The following is a 19,608-nucleotide window of genomic DNA, read 5'->3' as shown; positions in this document are numbered from 1 at the left end:
TGTAGTTCATCCATGCAACCTTTAAATGCTTGCCATTGCATATCCACCGTCAATCCTTTAAGTGTCATTTGCCAGTCTATCTTAGCTAATTCACGTCTCATACCTTCAAAGTTCCCCCTCTTTAAGTTCAGAACCTTTGTTTCTGAATTAACTATGTCACTCTCCATCTTAATGAAGAATTCCACCATATTATGGTCACTCTTACCCAAAGGGCCTCTCACGACAAGATCGCTAATTAGCCCTTCCTCATTGCTCAAAACCCAGTCCAGAATAGCCTGCTCTCTAGTTGGTTCCTCGACATGTTGGTTCAAAAAACCATCCCGCGTACATTCCAAGAAATCCTCTTCCTCAGCACCTTTACCAATTTGGTTCACCCAACCTACATGTAGATTGAAGTCACCCATTATAACTGCTGTTCCTTTATTGCACACATTTCTAATTTCCTGTTTAATACCTTCTCCGACCTCACTACTACTGTTAGGTGGCTTGTACACAACTCCCACCAGCGTCTTCTGCCCCTTAGTGTTACGCAGCTCTACCCATATCGATTCCACTTCCTCCCGGCTTATGTATCACAAACTGTGACTATCTTGTATCACCGGCCAGTGGGGTAGTAACATCCGAAACAGTCTTGAGATGAGTGGTTCCAGGTTCAAATCCAGCCATCTCCTTGCACACTTCCCATCTGTGCTGGGTTGAGTATCAAACTAACAACTCGGCCTCGTAAAAAACAAACAAAAATGCTAAAGAAATGGTGAGGTTGTTACCCGAGGCACCACAAGGGTTGAAAGGAAGAAGAAGAAGAAGTAGCTGCCTTGTAACTCTACTTGACACAAGAGTAAGGATAATTACATAGTTGTTACTCTGGATCCAACACAGCATAAAAAACCATAAGATAAACAACACAATAAGAATATTAAAAACATAATAATAATGGAACTGTTGTTGACTGAAACAGTGGAGCAGGTATTGACCCTTACAGAATTACTTACTTGTGGTGTTTGTCACCTCCTCAGGAGAGCTCAGTGTGCGCTCCGGAGTTACTGACTCCACTGATAGTCTGTATTCAACTCCAGGATTCAGGCCTGTCACTGTGAAATTTGTCTGGCCTTCTTTTGTGTAGTTGATCGAACTGACATTATCCATCACATTAGTGACTGTAATTCTGTAGGTATAGTTAACAGCTCTTGTATCATTTGGCTTCATCCATTCAATTGTTAACAAATTTGTTGCCCTCTTTACTGAATTAAGTCCAGTGACTGGTGATGGATCTGTCAAGATAAAAGACAAGGGATGGTTAATTAGTACAAGACATCCTCCATCATGATTGCTCTGGGACATTGTGATCTTTTCAGGATGAGTGCTATTCTTTGGTTTGTGTATGGATATGTGGTGATCTCACAGTCAGACAGAAATATCTGACATCATCTAGCATAAACTTGATTAAAACCTATCTTAATATTAGTGGATGTTAAACTAAGGGATCGCTATCCTATGACTTAACCCATCTTTCCCAATATTCTTTATTTCATTTTCAAAGATGACATTAAATTTCTGTTGTCAAATGTGCAAGTAAGTTGCAAATTGTTCTCATACTCTGCTTGCTGAAGTTCAGCCAAACTTCATTTCTCAAAATCTAAACGTTACACATCACACCGTAATGTTCAATCACAAACCACCACAATTAGTAACAAGAGAAATCTGCAGATGCTGGAAATCCAGAGCAATGCACACAAAATTCTGGAGGAACTCAGCAAGTCAGGCAGCACCTACGTAATGAATAAGCAGTTGACAGTTTGGACCAAGTCCCTTCTTCAGGACTGGAAAGGAAGGAGGAAGATGCCAGAATAAAAAGGTGGGGGAGAGGGGAAGCAGGATAGCTAGAAAGTGATAGTTGAAGCCAGATGGTTGGGGAAGGTAACATTCCCAACCACAGAAAACATAGAAAACCTACAGCACAATATAGGCCCTTTGGCCCAACAAAGTTGTGCCGAACATGTCCCTACCTTAGAAATTACAAGACTTCCCCATAGCCCTCTGTTTTTCTAAGATCCACGTACCTATCCAAGAGTCTCTTAAAAGACCCTATCATATCTGCCTCCACCACCGTTGCCGGCAGCCCATTCCATGCACTCACCACTCTCTGAGTTAAAAACTTACCCCTGACATCTCCTCTGTACCTACTCCCTAGCACCTTAAACCCGTGTCCTCTTGTGGCAATCTTTTCAGCCCTTGGAAAAAGCCTCTGACTATCCACACGATCAATGCCTCTCATCATCTTATACACCTCTATCAGGTCATCTCTCATCCTCCGTCACTCCAAGGAGAAAAGGCTGAGTTCACTCAACCTGTTTTCATAAGGCATGCTCCCCAATCCAGGCAACATCTTTGTAAATCTCCTCTGCACCCTTTCTATGGTTTCCACATCCTTCCTGTAGTGAGGCGACCAGAACTGAGCACAGTACTCCAAGTGGGATCTGACCAGGGTCCTATATAGCTGCAAAATTACCTTTTGGCTCCTAAATGCAATTCCACGATTAATGAAGGCCAATACACTGTATGCCTTCTTAACCACAGCTTCAACCTGCGCAGCGGCTTTGAGCATCCTATGGACTCGGACCCCAAGATCCCTCTGATCCTCCACACTGCCATGAGTCTAACCATTAATACTATATTCTACCATCATATTTGACCTACCAAAATGAACCACTTCATCTGGGTTGAACTCCATCTGCCACTTCTCAGCACAGTTTTGCATCCTATCAATGTCCTGCTGTAACCTCTGACAGCCCTCCACACTATCCACAACACCTCCAACCTTTGTGTCATCAGCAGACTTACTAACCCCTCCCTCCACTTCCTCATCCAGGTCATTTATAAAAATTACTAAGAGTAAGGGTCCCAGAACAGATCCTTGAGGCACACCACCGGTCACCGACCTCTATGCAGAATATGACCCGTCTACAACCACTCTTTGCCTTCTGTGGGCAAGCCAGTTCTGAATCCACAAAGCAATGTCCCCTTGGTTCCCATGCCTCCTTACTTTTTCAATAGGCCTTGCATGGGGTACCTTATCAAAAGCCTTGCTGAAATCCATATACACTACATCTACTGCTCTTTCTTCATCAACGTGTTTAGTCACATCCTCAAAATATTTCTGGAGAAGAAGGAATCTGATAGGGGAAGTGAGTGACCTACAGGAGAAAAGGAAGAAGGAGGAGGGGTTCCAGGGGGAGGTGATAGGCAGGTGAAAAGTGGTGAGAGGCCAGAGTGAGGATAGAAGAAGATAGGAGGTAGAGAGAAATTCTTTCCCCAGAAGATGATATTGAAAATTCATGCTATCAAGTTGTTATCTCAATATTCCCAAAATCGCAATATTCTTCATTCCATTAATTCTCAATGTGAATTTGAATATCTGTTGCAAATTGTGCAAGGGTCTTGCAAGTTATTGCAAGTTCATTGAAATTGAGCCAAAATTCATTCTTCAAAATTATGGCATTAATTTTCACACCGTGCAGGTGAGTACTCTACAATCACTCACTGAGACATATCATCGCTTGCGGGGTCTCTACCAGAGCAGAAGTCCAAGAAGGAGATTGGTGAGTCCATCGTTCTGGAGCAGATTCCTCTCCAGACACTAGAACATAGGTCCAAGGGCACAAGCCAGTGGATGGGCTCCCTGTGGCCCAATTTACCTGCAGTACCTCAATGCCACAAGGGGTCACCATGGCAGCCATCATTCCAAAGTAGCAGGGACTCTAACGCTGCAAAGACTGTTAGGGTAACTCTGCAGGATTGGGGAGTAGGAGAAAAGAGGGCAAAGAATCTTTGGTAGTTTCTTCTAAGACTCCTATTTGCTTCCATTGTCAGCAGCCAGGTCATAAGTCCTCTGTGTGTCCTCTCAAGTAACCAGTGTTCAATTCCCGCCACTGTCTGTAAGGAGTTTGTTCCTTCTCCCCATGGCTGTGCTGGTTTCCTCCGGGTGCCCTGCTTTCCTCCCGCATTCCTACAACGTACGGGTTAGTAGGTTAATTGGTCACATGGGTGTAATTGGGTGGCGCAGGCTCGTTGGTATATTTAGCGGTTATTATTACCGCTAAATAAAGAAAGCCCTGTATAATTACATTTTCGATATCAAGTGCAGGCTTTTCTTGCCTTGCCTTTCAGGAATGAGTGTGTTATTGCTTGAGGATGTATTCAGTTGGATTTGATTTTCTCAGGAGCTTAGGAAACTGGAAGGTGATTGAGTGAGCAACAATACAGTTGGTTCGTGCGACTGCCTTACAACTCCACTGACAGGTTTTCCAACCTTCCTTCACGATGGGGAGTTGCCCATTTAGAACTGAGATAAATAGACATTTCCTTACTGGGTTATTTTATTTAGAGGCACAGCGCATACAGCCTTCCCAACCGCGCTGCCCAGCAACCACCGACAGCACCCGATTTAACCCTAGCCTAATCATGGGAGAACTTACCACGACCAATTAACTGACTAACCGGTACGCGTTTGGACTGTGGGTGGAAGCCGGAGGTCCCAGAGAAAACCCACACATTCCACGGGGAGGACGTGCGGGATCCTGACAGAGGATGCTGATGCTGAGCTCCAAACTCTGATGCCCCGAGTATTAGTGGCGTCACACGAACCACCGTGTCACAGTAGCTTATCGGTTGTAAGTATTTGAAATTTTGTTTTCAATAGGTACATTTAATGCCAGAGAAATGCATACAATATACATCCTGACATTTTTTTTCCCCCGAGATAGCTGAGGATTCGTAGTGAGTGTAATCATTACTAAGACTGGGAATCGTTTGGATGTGAGGAAATTAAAAAGCGTTGGATCGGAAAGTGCTATGGAGGCAAAGCATAAACCGTGATCAAAGCAGAACAAACTGGGAGGTATTGGCACAAGAGATTCTGCAGATGCTGGAAATCCAAAGCAACACACACAAAATGCTGGGGGATTCATCTGGACAGACAGTAGCTATGAAAATGAATAAACAGTCAACGTTTTGGGCTGAGACCCTTCATCAGGACTGGAATGGAAGGGGGGAAGAGGCCAGAATAAAAAGGCAGTGGGGGGAAGGAAGACAGACTGGAAGGTGATAGGTGAAGCCAGGTGTGTGGGAAAGCTAAAGGGCTGGAGAAGAAGGGATCTGATGGGAGAGGAGAGTGGACTGTGGGAGAAAGGGAAGAAGAAAGAGGGCTGGACAGCTGAGGAGATTCGACAAGAGGCCAGAGTGGGGAATGGAAGACGAGGGAAGGGGGAGGGGAAAAGAAAAAAAAGAGCAAAAGATTACCGGAAGGAGAAATCGATGTTCATGCCATCAGATTGAAGAAGGTACAAATCTATGTGGCAAAAGTAGTAAGGCCAGTGGTCTGGTTTCAACCCTGACCTCCGGTGCGATCTGTGCAGAGTTTGTGTCCCGTCCTTGTGCCCACCGGTTTCCTCTGGACCCTCTGATTTCCTCCTACATCACAAAGAATGGGGGGGTGGTGGAGTTGATAGCTTAATCAGCCACCGTAAGTTGCCCCTGGTATGTAGAATCTCGGGAGAGCTGTTGGGAAGGTGGGGTGGATCGAACGGGATTACTGTAGCTGGGTGCTGGGTTATTGGTGTGGACAGTGAGCCAAATGGCCTGTATTTGTTCAGCATGGCATTATTGCTCATGTTTTGTTCTCAAACCTCCAAGAGGACCACAACCTTGCCAGAGGGTTTGGAGACTTGCGTGCCTCAATGGCCCGGAGAACTATGTTGGCTGGAGTCAGGGCTTTACGTTTCGGCTCTTGGTAGGGTCACCCATGCCAACCAGGTCAAAGGGTAGAGGCCAGACTGAGAGTGGTCCACTGGTCCTCCATGTTCAGGGGTTCAATTCAGGGCTAACAACCCTGACTGGTCAAACAAAACTGTTATGGAAACATCAATGAAGAATCTTTCTACATCTGAGTGTGACAGTATTCCTGAGTCTCCACCCAGGACTTGCATGACTGACAGTAGTGAAAACTGAGAGGAAGCTACTGACATGATGAAGGAAGCCCTGAACACCACCAGAGATGGAGGACCTTCATTGCTGCCCTAAATGCCTGTGATGTAATGGGGAGCAAATAAACTTGTTCTCAAAGGAAAATCTGTTTGCCATGTCTGCTGAGGGTGACTAACAACTAATAGCAACAGCAAATAAAATTCATGTTAAATGGGCCACGGGCTGTTTATCTGTCTCAAGTTATGTGGCAATCTTTAACTGCTGAGGGGGGCATCTCATCAAAACATACCAAATATTGAAAGGTTTAGGTAGAGAGGACATTGCAAGGATGTTTCCTACAGTGGACCAGAGGGCACGACCTTGGAATAGAAGGGCGTCCCTTTAAAAGAGAGATGAGGAGGAATTTCTTTAGACAAGGGTTGGTGAATCTGTGGAATTCATTACCACAGATGGCTGTGGAGGCCAAGCCAATGGTTATATTTAAATCAGAGGTTGATAGGTTCTTTATCAGTCAGGGCATCGACGGTTATGGGAAGAAGGCGGGAGAATGGGGTTGAGCGGGACAATAAATCAGCCATGATAGAATTGCGGAGCAGAGGGTGGACCGAATGGCTTAATTCTGTGCCTGTGTCTGATGGTCTTACGTTGAACGTGGGTTATTAGTAACTCCATGATCAAGTGAAGAACAAGTGAAAGTTTTTCCATAGAGTGCTTCATTCAATTACAGTAACAGAAGACGTTGCTGCTTAGAACTTTAAACTTTAACTGTATTCCCTTGAGTGTTTCTATAGTTTTCTTTGAAATAGTGGGTATAGCCTGGGGTACATTTCCGGAGGATGGAATGTGGAGAACAATTTGATTCTGGTATGGTTCCTGCTGAGGATGTGGAAGTGGAGTAAGGTTTAGTGTGGGGTAGAGTGCTCATTCTGGCCTGATGTAAGATATGCCAACTGTGAGCTGGAAGCTGTATTGTGGCATGTTGCAAGGTATGGTAAACTGAATATGAATTTGAAGGCTGCCTTGAATTATCTATTTCTCTCTCATACTTTTCTGTATATGCTGAGTGCAATTGGTTTCCTCCAGGTGCTCTGGTTTCCTCCCAGAGTCCAAAGATGGACCAGTTAGTAGGTTAATTGGTCATTGTAAATTGTCCTGTGATTAGGCCAGGTTTAAATACATGGGTTCAACCCTGGACTAGTCACAGGACAATTTACCATGCTGCTCGTTGGGCCAGAAGAAGGAGATCTGCGCTGTACCTTTAAATACCTGCAAATAGAGTCCAAAATCTAGCTGACATTATCTGCCCAGCACTGAGGGAGTGCTGTGCCTTTCAAAGATTCAATGGTACCATTCATTCACTGAAGTACAAGAGAGTTTTTGCCGGTATGTATTGCCAATGTTTATCCCTCACTCAGTACTTCCGAAACAAATGATCTCCCCTGCTATTCCTTTATGCAGACTGCTAGAGGAATAGCAGTGATTACTCTTCAAGAGGATTTATTTTGCTGTGAAGAGCTTTGAATGTCCTGGAAGGCAAAAGGAATTTTTTTTTTCTTTCACAGGCCTTCATCATCACTTTTGGAATCTTGATGCACCCTTGCCCCAAAGGAATAGGTGTCTGCATTTTCCAAAGGCCTCAGTGGCATCCAAGGCTTTTGACAGGAAAACACGCATGAAGGGGATGGGGACAATGGTAGATCACACAAATAGCTCCGGCCCAATCCTGCCCTTATTCAATACCATCATGTTTGAGGATTCCTATATTGCATTATCTTGCTTCCCACAGGGGCCTGAGTTATAGAACACCCAAAGGAACCTCCGTTGCGATTTGTTGGCTAGGCTGAAGTAAAGAACCAAATGACTTTAGGGCCACTGGGTTTCGCAAGCGAGGGGCGGGGTTGGAGAGTTATTCTCAGATGACTTCCCATGTCTTGCTTTAATTTGTGATTTATAATGAACTTACTTGTTGCTGTTGATAGATTACAGTTGAATGATCCATTTGTGTATTCAACATGGATGGAAATATTATAGTTCGTCCCAGGTTTAAGTTTACCAATGATCTCTTCATCGCCGCTGTTGATGAATCTTGTAACTTGATCAATGGTGATGGTGATATTGATCTCTTTTAAGTCTTTAGCTATGGAGCTCCGGGCAATTTTCAGAGCTGTCGTGTTAACAGGCGAGACTTGAATATCTAGGTTGTTGAGAGTGAGGAAACACAATTTTGGAAAGAAAATGGTTAGAACATTCATACATTTTATTTTATGTGAAACATCATGGGATGTCCACGGGAAACCCACAGCCCATGAAGCAATTCAATGTGAAGATGCTGAGGTATATCCTAGGATGTGCTGGGTCACATCACCAGCAATGTAACTTGGGCCATCGGGTGATTTGGGTCTTTCAACATTTGACATTCTTGCCCAGGAGACCCAGCCAGGGTTGATCAGGCCCGGCTTGTGTCCCAGCAGCAGTGGTCCACAGGTCACACCTCTAGTTCTACAGCCACCTAGAGGCTCACTCAGCGGACCCTGTGAAAGGTCTGGTTAAGTAGTCAGGTAAATGACCTTAAAAAGGTAGCTGTGAAAATGACTGACCCGACATCATGAGTCACATAGTGCTCTCCACAACTAGCTGCCAACAGATGCTTGGATTAAGATATTTAATGAGAAAGTTCTTCTATACCAGGTGCTCACAACCTTTTTTGAAAGTTCAAAGTACATTTATTATCAAAGCAACTTTGATGTATGTTGCTTGAATTTCCAGCATCTGCAGAATTCCTGTTGTTTATTATCAAAGTATGTATTATACAACCTTGAGACTGTCTCCTAACAGGAAGCCACGAAGCGAAGGAACACAAAGGAGCTCATAAAAAAAGATCGTCAAACATCCGATGCGCAGAGAGGAAAAAAAACAAATCATGCAAGCAATAAACGCAAGCAAATAGCGTTCTGAACTAAAGTCCACAGAGAGTCTGTCCACAGTCCCTTAGTTCAAAGCAGAGGCAAGCAGTGAGTGAAGCCGGCCCGTCCCTCACTTCGGGCCCCAACACCCTGATGCTTTCAATCTGGCCCGGTGCCTAAATCATTGTCCAAACTTTGGGTCCAGTGGCTTCAATATGCTCTGGGGCCCAGGCCTGCCGCCTTGCCCGGCCTGTAGCTGACCTTTCCAATTTGGCCCAGTACTTAAATCATCATTTAAATTTTGGACAAAGGCCAGTACAATTAAGGAAGGGGTCCATGGACCCCCAGGTTCTGAACTCCTGGTCTAGACCCAATCCACACAGGCTTCCATTTGCATCATCAGCTCTCTTATCATTGGGTATCTCCTGACGTCTATATTATCACATAACTTCCCATTGGTTATCTTTACCCCACCTTACTTTTTCTCCATCCAAACACAATTTTATTTTTTTTCGGATGAAAGGACATTGATTTGAAAGATTAAATTTGTTTTTCTCTCCACGGATGCTGCTGGAGCCATGGAGTACTTCCAGTATCTTAATAGTCTCTCTGCCTCTTAGCAACTCCAAAGTTCAAAGTTCAAAGCACATTTATTATCTAAGTATGTATACATTATACAACTTCGTTATATAGATTCGTCCCTTTACAGGCAGCCCCGAAACAAAGAAACCCAAAAGAGCCCATTTAAAAGCAAACACTCAAACACAAAATGTGCAGGGAAAAACACAAACATGCAAACAATAACCACAAGCAAATAGTGTTCTGAACTGATGTCTGCAAAGGGAGTCCCATAGATCAGCGCGGAGCAGAGTCATGGAGCAAAGGGCCAAGCTGACCCCTCCCTCACCTCAGGCCCTGACACCCTGACCTTTTCCGTCTAGCCCAGCACCTAAATCGACGTTCAACCATTGGCTTCAATCGCCTCGATATGCCCTGGGGCCAGGACCCTACCTCCTCGATTCGGCCTGAACTTGCCCTTTCCGATTCGGCTCTGTGCTTAAATGTCTGTCCGAACATCAGTTTCAGTTGCCCTGATCTGCTCTGGTGTCTGAACCCCGATCTGGCCTGTAACCGATCTTTCCAATTCGGCATGACGCTTAAAATGATCGAACCTCGGGTCTGCCTCACTCTCGACAACCAGCCCGCCTTGCCTTGCCTTGCCTCGGTCCTGCTACATTCAATTGCCTCTTCTGCACACCACTCAGTAAGCGAGAGAAGCGGGGTAAGGGAGCGATTCCCCTCTTCTCAGGTGCCTCTCTGAACTGTAAATAAAAATCAAAAACTGCAGAAATTTGAAATGATACCAGAAAATACTGGGGCCACCCAGGGGAACATCTGTGGAAAGAGAACTGTTTCTGGTTGAATAGACTTTATTAGAGTATTAATCTTTGACCTGAATTGTTACCTCTGTTTTTCTTTCCACACTTGCTTCCTGACTTTGTGAACCTTTAGGAAATAGTGTACATTATATAATCTTGAGATTTGTCTCAACAACTCATAACTAATGTTATGAGTTCAGAGGTTGCAGGAAAAGTGTGTCAACTACCTCAAATCAGGCAATCAGTAATATGAGTCCACCGCTGGTTTGGACAAAAGAAGCTTCGTTTCTCTGTGATATTCTACATTTATTTCTACAACCTGTGCTTATCGGGCTCCAATTGTGTCTTCAATGAATAAAAGAAGTGCTTCTTGTCGTGTAAAGTGCAAACACCATATGTTATATATACAAGATAAGGTGGAAGTTCTGAAAAAACTCAACAGTGGTGTGTCTGTGAAAAGCATTTGCAACTTGCATAACACCATTCTTCCACAGTTTGTGATATAAAGAAACCCAAAAAGGGAAGTTGCTCCAGTTCTTTGCTGACAGCAAATGAGAAAAAAAAACATGTGCATAAGGCAAACAATGAAAGGTGGAAGATATTCACAACTAAAGTTCTCAGAAAGTGGTTTCAACTCATGTCAGCAAAGGTGTGTAACTGTACTGTACTTCAATAAATCTCACTTACTTTTCATTTGTTATTTCTTTTTTCTTTATTTATTTGCGGAATACTTTAAAGAAAGGGTGAGGTGATCATTAAGAGGATTAGAGGTGTTTATTTATTTAACCCTAACCTAAGCCACCTGTGATTCAGCAAAATCACTCACCCAGCATTGCGCAGGCAGGACCCGATCATTCTGGATTTGTGGTGGTCAACCTGGACTAGGATGGTACAACGATGCAGGAATTAATGGCAGTACCTCCCAGCTCTAGGGACCCAAGTTCATTCCTGACTTCAGATGCTGAATGTATGCACCTTATTCTCTGAGTTCCTCATGCCAGAGCATATTGACCCAGTGGCCACTTTATTAGATAACCCCTGTACCACTGAGTGTTTATACATGGTCCTCTGCTGCTATAGCCCATTCACTTGACGTTTGAACGTTTTGTGCATTCAGAGTTGCTCTTCTGCACGCCACTGTTGTAATGCATGGTTACTTGAGTTACTGTCGTCTTCATGTCTCCTGAACTAGTCTGGCCATTTGTCTCTGACTTCTCTCATTAGCAAGGTGCTTTTGCCCACAGAACTGCCACTCACTGGATGTGTTTTTGTTTCTCACACCATTCCCTGTAAATTCTAGAGATTATTGCGTGTGAAAATCCCAGGAGATCAGCAGCTTCTGAGATACTCAAACCAACCTGTCTGGCACCAAGGCACCAATAATCATTGCACAGTCAAAGTCACTTAGATCACATTCCTTCCCCATTCTGATGTTTGGTCTGAACAACAACTGAACCTCTTAACCATGCCTGCATGCTTTTATGCATTGAGTTGCTGCCAAATGATTGGCTGATTTGATATTTGCATGAATGAACAGGTGTACAAATGTACCTTATAAAGTGGCCACTGAGTGTATATGTTGAGAATTTAACTAGTTATTGTAACCACTATGTTTACCTACCACTAAACATATCCTTACCTCCCCCCCACCCACCTTCCGCTTTCCACAGGGATCCCTTCCTTCGCGATTCCCTGGTCGATTTGTCCCTCCCCACTAACCTCCCTCCCAGCAAACAGCACTGCAAACAGCCCAAGTGTTGCAGCTATCCAAATGCCTCCTCCCTCACCCCCAACAGTCCTTCCAGGAGAGGCAGTACTTCACCTCCGAATCTGCTGTGGTTGTCTATTATGTCTGGTGCTCCTGGCATGGCCTCCTCTACATTGGTGAGACCCATCGTAAGCTGGGGACCGCTTCGTCGAGCACCTCTGCACCATCCACCATATGCGAGACTTCTCGGTAGCCAAACATTTTAATTCCCATTCCAGTGTGTTGGTCCATGGCTTCCTTTTGTGCCAAGAAGAGCTACCCTCAGGGTGGAGGAGCAATATTCCATCTGGGTAGCCTCCAACCTGATGGCATGAATATCGATTTCTCCTTCCAGTAAACAAATCCCCCCTTCCTTTACTCCCCACTATGACCCTTCACCTCTTCTCACCTACCTATCACTTCACCTTGGCTCCCCTCCTCCTTCCCTTTCTCCTATGGTCCATTCTCCTATCAGATCCTTCCTTCTCCAGCCCTTGACCCTCCTGGCTTCAGCTATCACCTTCCAGCTGGACTCCTTCCCCTCCTCCCACCTTTAATTTAGACACCTCCCCCTTCCTTCTCAGTCCAGAAGGAAGGGCTTGGCCTGGAATATCAACTGTTTATTATAGATACTGCATGACACTCCAGCATTTGGTATGCGTTGCTATAGATTTCCAGCAACTACAGAATCTCTGGTGTTTATCGAGGGGAAAGTTGATGGCCATTTAAGGGAACATAAATTAGTGAACTGCAAGGAAGATGTACAATTGAAATTCTCTGCCAAGAGGAAGCATTGTCTTAATGGGTCCGAAGGCCTCCTGTGTTGTATTGTAGTTAAGGGAAGAAGAAAAAAAATAAGGGACGTTTCAGAACTTCACTACAGAAAGTAGATAAAGCTGCAGGAATGCAGTAAAGGAACAAAGGTTAACACATCAGCAAATAGTATTGGTTATCCTGAAAATCATATTTACATAATTATCAGCCTTGAGTCAACTGTTCAGAACTGTTCCTCCTTTAGGCCAGCTCAATTGAGCTGTCCTAATAGGTATTTTTTTTTGTTGCTGTTCTTCTGCTTGCCAAAGGAAGTATCTACTCTTTCACAGATCCATGCATTATAGAAATCTGAAAGTCTATCATATTCGTGCTAGCTTCAAGGATGTAATGCTGAGGATTTATAAGGCATTGGGCAGACTGCTTTTTGTGTACTGTGAGCAGTTTTGTTCTCTTTATCTAAGAAAAGATGTGCTGGCATTGGAGAGGGTCCAGAGGAGGTTCACGAAAATGATTCTGCGAATGAAGTGGTTAATGTCGAAGGCGTTCTAGGCTCATACTCGCTGGATTTTAGAAGAATGGGGGTGGGGGGGTCTCATTGAAACATAGAAACATAGAAAACCTACAGGACCTTCAGCCCACAAAGCTGTGCCGAACATGTCCTTACCTTAGAAATTACCCATAGCCCTCTATTCTGAGCTCCATGTACCCATCCAAGAGTGTCTTAAAATACCCTATCATATCCGCCTCCACCACTGTCGCTGGCAGCCCGTTCCACATACTCACCACTCTCTGTGTAAAAAACTTACCACTGATATCTCCTCTGTACTCACTTCCAAGCACCCTAAGACTGTGCCCTCTCGTGCTAACTATTTCAGCCCCGGGAAAAAGCCTCTGACTATCCACATGATCAATGCCTCTCATCATCTTATACAGCTCTATCAGGTCCACCTCTCAACCTATTGAATATTGAATGACCTAGATATGGACAAGATGTTTCCAATAGTGGGGCAGTCTAGACCAGAGGGGACATTATCAGAATAGAGGTGTGTCCATTTAGAATAGAGATGACTGCAATTTCTTTAGTCAGAGGACAGTGAATCTGTAGACTTCATTGCCACAGATGGCTGTAGGGGCCAAGTCATTGAATATATTTGAAGTGGAGGTTGATAGGTTCTTGATTAGTCAGGGTGTCAAAGGTTACAGGGAAAAGGCAGGAGAATGAGGTTGAGAGGATCAATAAATCAACCATGAAGGAATAGCGGAGCAGAATTGATGGGCCAAATATCCTAATTCTGCTCCTGTCTTATGGTCTAAAATGGGTATTTATGTTATTCCTACTTTTCAGCACCCAGTATGCTACAACTCTTCAGATGCTTCTTTGAGGGCTTTTTTTCAGATTGTGAGGCCTTCTGCCTCCATCAGTCCTTCAGACAATGAATTCTAGATCCTCCACTCTTTGAGTAAAAAAAGGCCTTCCTCAACTCCCTTCTGATTGTCTCACCAATTAAATTACATTTATGTCCTCAGTTACCAACCTCTCTGCTAAGGGAAGTATCTGCTTCAGTGCACCATGCCATAGACACGTAAAACTTCCATTTCATTTCAATTAAATTTCCCCTTGGCCATCTTTGTTCCATAGGAAGTTACTCTAGGTTCCTCAGAACCCTAACCAGTAGCACAGACAATATCACTCAACCTCTCTTCTGTGTCCTCTCTTGTACTATTGCAACCTTCCTGTGGTGCTGATCTAATAATAGGTGCAGATCACTACTTAAACATTAAAATAAACTGATGCCAGAAATCTGAAATAAAACAGAAAATACTGGAGAGACACAGTAGGTCAGGCAGTGTCTGTGGAGAGACCAAAGATAATGTTTCAGGTTGTAGCTGCTTTATCAGACCTGAGAAAGGGAGTCCTGACGAAGGGTCTCGGCCTGAAACGTCGACTGCGCCTCTTCCTATAGATGCTGCCTGGCCTGCTGCGTTCACCAGCAACTTTGATGTGTGTTGAGAAAGGGAGTCAACAGATTTCTCACTTCTTTAGTGAAATGTTTCCTTAACATCTACCCATGTGGTTTATGATAATATAAAGTGACAAGGACTCTCATCGGCTTGGCCACAAAATTAAAACCTGACATTAATTGACCTGATCATAGAAACATAGAAAAGCTACAGCACAGTACAGGCCCTTTGGCCCACAAAGCTGTGCCGAACATGTACTTACTTTAGAAATTACCTAGGGTTACCCATAGCCCTCTATTTTTCTAAGCTCCATGTACCTGTCCAAGAGTGTCTTAAAATACCCTTTTTATCCGCCTCCACCACCATCGCCGGCAGCCCATTCCACATGCTCACCACTCTTTGCGTAAAAAACTTACCCCTGACATCTCCTCTGTACCTACTTCCAGGCACCTTAAAACTGTGCCCTCTCGTGTTAGCCATTTCAGCCTTGGGAAAAAGCCTCCGACCATCCACAAGGTCAATGCCTCTCATCATCTTATACACCTGGTCAGAGCCAGATTGGATTGATGTTCACCAATCCAGATCTGACTGATTTGGCCAATCTTTATTCAACATCTGCCCTCAGCCAATCCAGACCTGACCTTGCTATGACAAATCAAGATCTGACTTAGCCTTGGCCAATCTGGGCCCATTTGGAGCTGAAGGTTCATATTGTTTCACACTCAGTCGCCACTTTATTAGGTACACCTACGCACATTCTCATTAATCAGCCAATGATGTGGCAGCAACTTCATAAATAAAAGCAAGCAGACATGGTCAAGAGGTTCTGTTGTTGTTCACACCAAACTTCAGAATGGGGAAGAAATGTGCTCTAAGTGACTTTGACTGTGGAATGATAGCTGGTGCCAGATGGGGTGGTTTGAGTATCTCAGAAACTGCTGATCTCCTGGATTTTCATGCAAAACATTCATTAGAGCTCACAGAGAATGGTACGAGAGACAAAAAATATCCAGCAGGTGGCAGCTCTGTGAGTGAAAATGCCTTGTTAATGAGAGAGGTCAGAGGAGAATGGCCAGACTGGTTCAAGCTGACAGGAAGGCGACAGTAACTCAAATAACCACACATTACAACAGTCGTATGCAGAAGAGCATCGCTGAACACACAACACGTCAAACCTTGAAGTGGTTGGGCTGGAGCAGCAGAAGACCATGAACATACACTTAGTGGCCACTTTATTAGTTACAGGAGGTACCAACTAGAGAGGATACCGAGTGCAGATCTCGCCTGATCATTGCCGTGAACGCAATGGCCTTGAAGGGGTTACTTGCATGCTGAGAACATTACACAAGCCAGTCTGGTTCTGTTAACGTGCTGAGCTGGACCTGATGTGATGGGGTTAATCATACAACATTTTACCAGGTTAAATGCTTGAAGTAAACAGCAATTATTTTTGTCTTGCCTTTGAATGATCCAATCACCTTAGAAGAGCATCCTATATCAAGTGTGAAATTTCCCTCCATTGAAGGTCAAAGTTAGTCGGTAAATACAAGACAAGATATTCGTCCTGATTTTATCTATTTTTGGCTTAGTATAAGGCACGTGCAGCCTATCCCTATCACCTAGGTATTTTTTGCAGGTTACACACCCTGTTGCTATAACTCAGTGCTTAGGAATTTCGTTCCACCCACCATTTTAAAATTAAATATGGTTACGGGTTTGAGCCATCAGTTTGGCCATTTCCAATGGCATTTCTGCTAACAACTAAACATGTTTATTTGCATGGTATTGTTTATGATTGTGTAGTGATATGACATCATTTTTGCATTGACTTCAGAGATTGGTGAGTGTGATATTTGACAGAAGAAAATCTCAAATCGGAGTAGGCGTTAGTTGCTCGACAACTGCTCGAGACAATCTGTCTCCCTAGTATATTCCTGCCCTCTTTATGTCCCTTGTTAACTGGCGCATTGCCTGTTTTTTAACAGAAGTTGAGTTTCTAGCTCGGCACTCAACCCAGCACTGATGGAAAGCGTGCGAGCAGCCGGCCGGTTTCGAACCTGCGACCACTTGCCTCGAAGTCCAGTGTGAATGCTATTACACCACTGGCCAGCCTCTTGTTAACCTTAGCCTGTGTAAATCTATTTACTTCATGTTTAAATGCTCTTGCACATTGGTTGTTTGTCCATCATTGTTCTGTGTACAGTTTTTCATTGATCCTATTGTGTTTCTTTGTATCTAGTGTGAATTCCCACAAGAAAATAAATCTCAAGGTGACACATACAGCACGGTGCAAAAGCCTAGATTTTTTTATATGGTTTCAGATGGTATGGCCTCCACAGAGCCCTGATCTCAACATCATCGAAACTGTCTGGGATTACCTGGAGAGACAGAAGCAAGTGAGACAGCCAAAGTCTAAAGAACTATGGCAAGTTCTCCAAAGTGCTTGAAACAATCTATCAGATGATTTTCTTATAAAACTGCATGACAGTTTTATGTAAGAGAATTGTTAAGACAAAGGCAAAGGGCTGTTTTCACCAAATACTGAATTTGATTTAGATTGTTACTGCTTACTGCTCTTTATAGTAATTTTTTTGATATTTGGAAACTTTTCATTTTATTATTTTTAAAGGCATCAGAGTTTATTTACATGTACCTAAGACGTTTGCACCGTACTGTACATACGTTGATAATAAATGCACTTTGGACTTTGAAATGCATTAAACAAACATGTCTACACAGACTTCTGCAATAGAGAATCCCATAGGGTCATCGCCCACTTTCTCTTCATCTCAGTCTAAAAGTCCTACCCTGTATCTTGAGACCACAACCTGTTTCTGTAATGAACCTTACTATTTCCAGACTAATCACCCTATCGAAATTTTGTACCTTTGAATTAGTATTTGTGTATAGCTTTTCATTGATTCTATTGTTTTTTCCTTTGTTCTACTGTGAATGCCTGCAAGAAAATAAATCCCAGGGTAGTATAAGGTGATACATACATACTTCGATAATAAATTTACTTTGAACTGAGATGCATTCTCATTATTCTGAGCCCATGTTCACCCAGACCCTAATAGGAGAGGACAGAAGGACATGGATGAAAGAAAAAATGGGGAGGAGCACCAGAGGGAGGTGATGGCAGGAAAGGAGATAAGGTGAGAGAGGGAAAAGGGGATGGAAAATAGAGAAGTGGGGGGCATTACCAGAAATTACGATTGTCCTCTCCTATTAGATTCCCCCTTCTCCAGCACTGCATCTCTTTCACCAATTTTCCAACTCTTTACTTCACCCTTCCCAGTTTCACCTATCACCTTGTTTTTCTTCCTCCACTCCCTTCTAACTCTGACTCTTTGTTTCTCCAGTCCTGCTGACGAGTCTCGACTCAAAACGGAGACTGTACTCTTTTCCATAGATGCTGCCTGGCCTGCTGAGTTCCTCCAGCATTTTGTGTGTGCTGCTTGGATTTCCAGTCTCTGCAGATTTTCTTTCGTTTGTGATGGGCTAGAACTTTATTCCTTAGAGAGAGATCTGATAGAAGTATACTAAGTTATGAGGGGTGTAGATAGGTAAATGCAAGCAGTCTTGTTCCACTGAGGTTGGGTGAGACTACAATGAGAGATCATGGGTAAAGGGTGAAAGGTGAAATATTTAGGAGGAACATGAGGAGAAACTCAGAGGATGGTGAGAGTGTGGTGCATGTGAGCATGTGTTCAAGAGAAGTTTGGATAGACACATGGATGGTGGGCAGGTCAATGGGAGTAGGAAGTTTAAATGGTTCGGCATGGACTAGATGGACCAAAGGGCCTGCTTCTGGTCGTACTTTTCTATGGCTGTAATCAGAAGATATTTATTCCTTTATTCTTTATTTATTCGACTAGAGTGGATGATATCACATTTCTTCACATTACGCTACATTTGCAGTTTATTTGCCAAATCACACAACCATTTTACACGTTGACTGTCTTCTGACCTTGAATATTTCTGAATTGCTTTGCTATAATAGTCTTAATGATAGAGTCATAGAACTCTACAGCACAGAAACAGGCCCTTCGGCCCATCTAGTCCACCTGAGCCATTTGAACTGCCTACCTCTATCAACCTGCACCTAGACCATAGCCCTCCACATCTCTCCCATCCATGTACCTATCCAAACTTCTTTTCAATGCTGCAATTAAACCTGCATCCATCATTTCCGCTGGCAACACATTCCACGCTTGAGTGAAGAATTTCCCACTCAGATTCTCCTTAAGTATTTCACCTTTCATCCCAATCCTATAACCTGTAGTTCTAGTCTCAGCCAACCTCAGTGGAAAAAAACAGCTTGCATTTACCCTATATATAACCCTCATAATTTTGTATACCTCTATCAAATCTCCCCTCATTCCTCCATGCAGGGGGAGAAAAAACCCTAACCTATTCAGCTTTCCCTGTAACTCAGATCCTCAAGTCTGAGCAACATCTTTGTAAACTCGCTCTGCACTCTTTCAATCTTATTGATATCTTTCCTGTAGGCAGGTGACCAGAGCTGTACACAATACTCCAAATTTGGCCTCAGCAACATCTTCTACAGCTTCAACATAACACCCCAACTCCTGTACTTAATAATCTGATTTATGAAAGCCACTGTTCCAAAAGCTCTCTTTACAACCCTATCTATCTGTGACACTCTGGATCTGAATTCCCAGACTTCTTCGCTCTACCACACTCCACAGTGCCCTACCGTTCACTGTGTAAGTACTACCCTGGTTTGTCCACCCCCCGGCCCCCCCAAGTGCAACATCACACACTTGACTGAATTAAATTCCATCTCCCATTCTTTCTGCCCATTTTTCCAGCTGGCACAACTGGATATAGCTTCTTA

At 43.7% G+C, this 19,608-nt stretch overlaps 1 protein-coding gene across 3 annotated transcripts in view; it reads right to left on the bottom strand.

Moving 5' to 3' along the window:
- The window catches only part of LOC134354118 (receptor-type tyrosine-protein phosphatase H-like), a 127,906-nt gene that overhangs the window by 77,385 nt on the left and 30,913 nt on the right, over positions 1–19,608 (bottom strand). For all 3 annotated transcript variants that reach the window (XM_063062900.1, XM_063062901.1, XM_063062902.1), the window contains exons 3-4: positions 7,946–8,176; positions 993–1,271 (exon numbers count right to left, since the gene is read on the bottom strand). In XM_063062900.1, coding sequence (XP_062918970.1) covers positions 993–1,271; positions 7,946–8,176 — 510 coding nt within the window. The remainder of the gene's footprint in view (positions 1–992; positions 1,272–7,945; positions 8,177–19,608) is intronic.

This window comes from Mobula hypostoma, chromosome 11 (genome assembly GCF_963921235.1).
Source record: "Mobula hypostoma chromosome 11, sMobHyp1.1, whole genome shotgun sequence".
Lineage (NCBI taxonomy): Eukaryota > Metazoa > Chordata > Chondrichthyes > Myliobatiformes > Myliobatidae > Mobula > Mobula hypostoma.
This window is presented reverse-complemented; position numbering and strand designations above follow the sequence as displayed.